Source organism: Microtus ochrogaster, chromosome 7 (genome assembly GCF_000317375.1).
Source record: "Microtus ochrogaster isolate Prairie Vole_2 chromosome 7, MicOch1.0, whole genome shotgun sequence".
Classification (NCBI taxonomy): Eukaryota; Metazoa; Chordata; class Mammalia; order Rodentia; family Cricetidae; genus Microtus; species Microtus ochrogaster.
Genome location: NC_022014.1, coordinates 4,351,258 through 4,354,173, shown reverse-complemented (window position 1 = coordinate 4,354,173; position 2,916 = coordinate 4,351,258). Strand labels below are relative to the sequence as shown.

The following is a 2,916-nucleotide window of genomic DNA, read 5'->3' as shown; positions in this document are numbered from 1 at the left end:
CCCCCGTGCGCTGGTCCAACAGGTTTGGAGGAGGGCAGATAGAGGGGTGGGGCTCTGGGTGGGACAGCCCAGTATTAATTAGAGGGGAGCCAGGCAGAGGGGCTGGGCCAAGCCGGCCTACAGAAGTTCTTGGAGACTGCAAAGGGGGAAGCCATGGGCCGGGGCTTAAATTCTACCAGGCTCAGGCGCCAAAAACGCCGCTTACGACTTCGGGTCCAGAAGCCCAGGCGGCAGCAGGAGGTGAGTGGGCATCAGAGTTGTGACTCCCACCCCTGTCTGGCCTGGAACCTTCTTTCTAGCCCTCTCGGTGTCATTTACTCTTACCGACTCCCCTTTTTTGCTTTCTTGTCTGTCCTAGACAGATTGGCCTCTTTCGATCTGGGTGATCCTCCCTCCATCCTGGACTCTGAGTTTGTGCCAATTCAGGTGACTTCCTGTCCTTCCCCTCCCCTACAGAGGCTGCAGCAGGAGAATCATGAGCTCCGCCGTGGACTGGCAGCCCGCGGTGCTGAGTGGGAGGCCAGAGCTGTGGAGCTGGAGGGAGACGTGGAAGCCCTGCGGGCCCAGCTTGGGGAACAGCGGTCAGAGCAGCAGGACAGTGGCCGAGAACGGGCAAGGGCCCTCAGTGAACTCAGCGAGCAAAACCTCAGACTCAGCCAGCAGCTGGCCCAGGTAGAATGACTCTGACCCCTGGAGAGGTGGGACCTGATGTCCTCAGTAGGGGACAAGTCAGTGGGCAGGCTGGGTTGGTCTTGAATCCAGACCATCGGATGGCTCCATTGTCAGTTCCCCCTTCCCAGGCCTCCAGGACGGAGCAGGAACTGCAGCGGGAACTGGACACCCTTCGCGGACAGTGTCAGACTCAAGCCCTGGCAGGGGCAGAGCTGAGAACTCGGCTGGAGAGTCTGCAGGCGGAGGTAGTAGCAGCTGCAGCTCTCTGAGACTAGCCAGACAGCCCCCCACCTCTGCCTCAACTCTGACATCTGTCCCCAGAACCAGATGCTGCAGGATCGCCGGCTGGACCTGGAGACCCAGATCAGAGGCCTTCGTGAAGAAGTGGACAAAGGCCAAAGCAGACTACAGACCACCCACGAGGAGCTGCTGCTGCTTCGTCGAGAGAGGAAAGAGCACAAACTAGAGGTGATCAGAGGGGTGGGATGGGGGCGGCCAGCTAGGCCCTTGACGATGCCTCAGGACTTTCTGGGAGATGTGATCAGTTAAATGACCAAGAGCAGAAGCAAGCCAGACCTCAAAGACAAATGAGAACCAAGGAAGAGTATTGAGCAAGGGAAATGCACTCTTAAAGTGCATCAGAGCCTGGCAGATGGAAGGCCGGGAAGAGGACTGAGGTCAGAGTTCAGGACAGAAATGCCTGGTCTGGGGCTGTGGACTTGAGGAGAAAGAGTGAAAAAGGGGAGGGCAGTGTGAGTTCAGATAGTTTGGCTTCTCAGCCCCACCCTAATCAGTTCCCCCACTTGTGAGATGGGGTGGCATTGTAAACCTCAAAGGACTGGTAGGGTGAGACTCTGGAGAGATCAATAAACGCTTGATCAAAGCAATTAGTGAATTAGGGTAAAGGCTGCAGGGGAGGGGACCTGATGACCTGATGGGGCCAGGCCTGGGGCAGAGGATGATGCCAGGCACTCCCTGCTTTATAGGTAAGGAAATTGGTGCTTGCAGAGGGGAGGTGTATTCCAGGTTGTTCTGTGATTCAGGAGAGGGGGCAGGTCTAGTTCACCGGGGTGCTGCCCTGGCATTGCTCGGCCCTCGGGCGCCCCCTGCGGGCCCACCGCAGAGCGCAGGTTTGATGCTGACAATTGGAATGATCTGTGTGATCTGCAGCTGGACCGCGCTCGCTTCGAGGCTGGCGAGGCGCTGAGCACATTGCGGAGGTTGCAGCGGCGGGTCTCAGAGCTGGAGGAGGAGTCGCGACTCCAGGATGCCGAAGTGTCGGGTGCCTCCCTGCAGACCGAGCTTGCCCACAGTCTTGACAGCGACCAAGACCAGAATGTCAATGAGTGTGAAGGAGCCCAAGTGAGTTTCAGCTTACCAGCCTCGTATTGGTTAGAATAACCAATGAGGGTGCAGACTCTGCCCCCCTTTTCCCGGAAGTTCCATGAAGTACTGATTAATTCCTTTGGCCTATAGATTATCTTGTCCCCGGAGATACAAGAGGCATCCAGTCCCCAGCCTTCAATCCAGGAAGAGAGCTTGGAACCCCCCAAGAAGAGAGCATCCCTGAGCCCAGTGGAGATTCTGGAGCAGAAGGAGGCGGAAGTGGCCAGGCTGCAGGATGAGGTTGGAGAGGGCATGGTACTGGATGCAAAGGCCCACGATGTCCCTTTCCTTCTCATCTGCACTGTCCAGTCCACTCCTCAGTGAACCTGTAGTTGCTTCCTGAGCTGGCCTGTATCTCCAGGAAGCCTTCTGGGCTCCACTCCCTAAACGTCTCCCTTCATCCCTCCTGTTGAAAGCTTACCCTGCCCCCGTCCCAGTCCGAGGCAGACTTAGTTGCCTGCGGTGTTTATGGAGCACGCACAGGTTGGGAGGGCAACATTGTCCTACAAGGCTCATTCATGTACCAGTCTACCTTCTTTCCTGGCCTGCAGATCGTCCTGCACCGCACAGAGCTACAGACCCTACGGGATGAGCTGCAGCGACAGAAGGAGCTGAGGGCGCAGGACAATCCCGAGGAAGCCCTGAGCTGTGCGCTCACTGACCGGGACGAAGCAGTGAACAAGTGAGCCTGGCAATCTCACCCACTGCCTCGGCAGGGCTTGTTCTCTGGTCCTTTCTGGGCCCGATTTCCACCGCCCTGACAAGAGTAGAACTTCCATTTTAACTCAGAAGCTTCAGCCTTCCTTAATTTTGGTGTTAGTACCCCCCCCCCAGCGACTTTTTTTTTTTTTTTTTTTT

General features: G+C 56.9%; 1 protein-coding gene across 1 annotated transcript in view; it reads left to right on the top strand.

Moving 5' to 3' along the window:
- Bicdl2 (BICD family like cargo adaptor 2) overlaps positions 1-2,916 on the top strand; it is a 7,224-nt gene that overhangs the window by 3,666 nt on the left and 642 nt on the right. The window contains exons 2-7 of the mRNA XM_026780145.1: positions 457-672; positions 801-917; positions 994-1,140; positions 1,843-2,034; positions 2,149-2,298; positions 2,610-2,740. Of these exons, the coding sequence (XP_026635946.1) occupies positions 457-672; positions 801-917; positions 994-1,140; positions 1,843-2,034; positions 2,149-2,298; positions 2,610-2,740 (953 nt within the window). The remainder of the gene's footprint in view (positions 1-456; positions 673-800; positions 918-993; positions 1,141-1,842; positions 2,035-2,148; positions 2,299-2,609; positions 2,741-2,916) is intronic.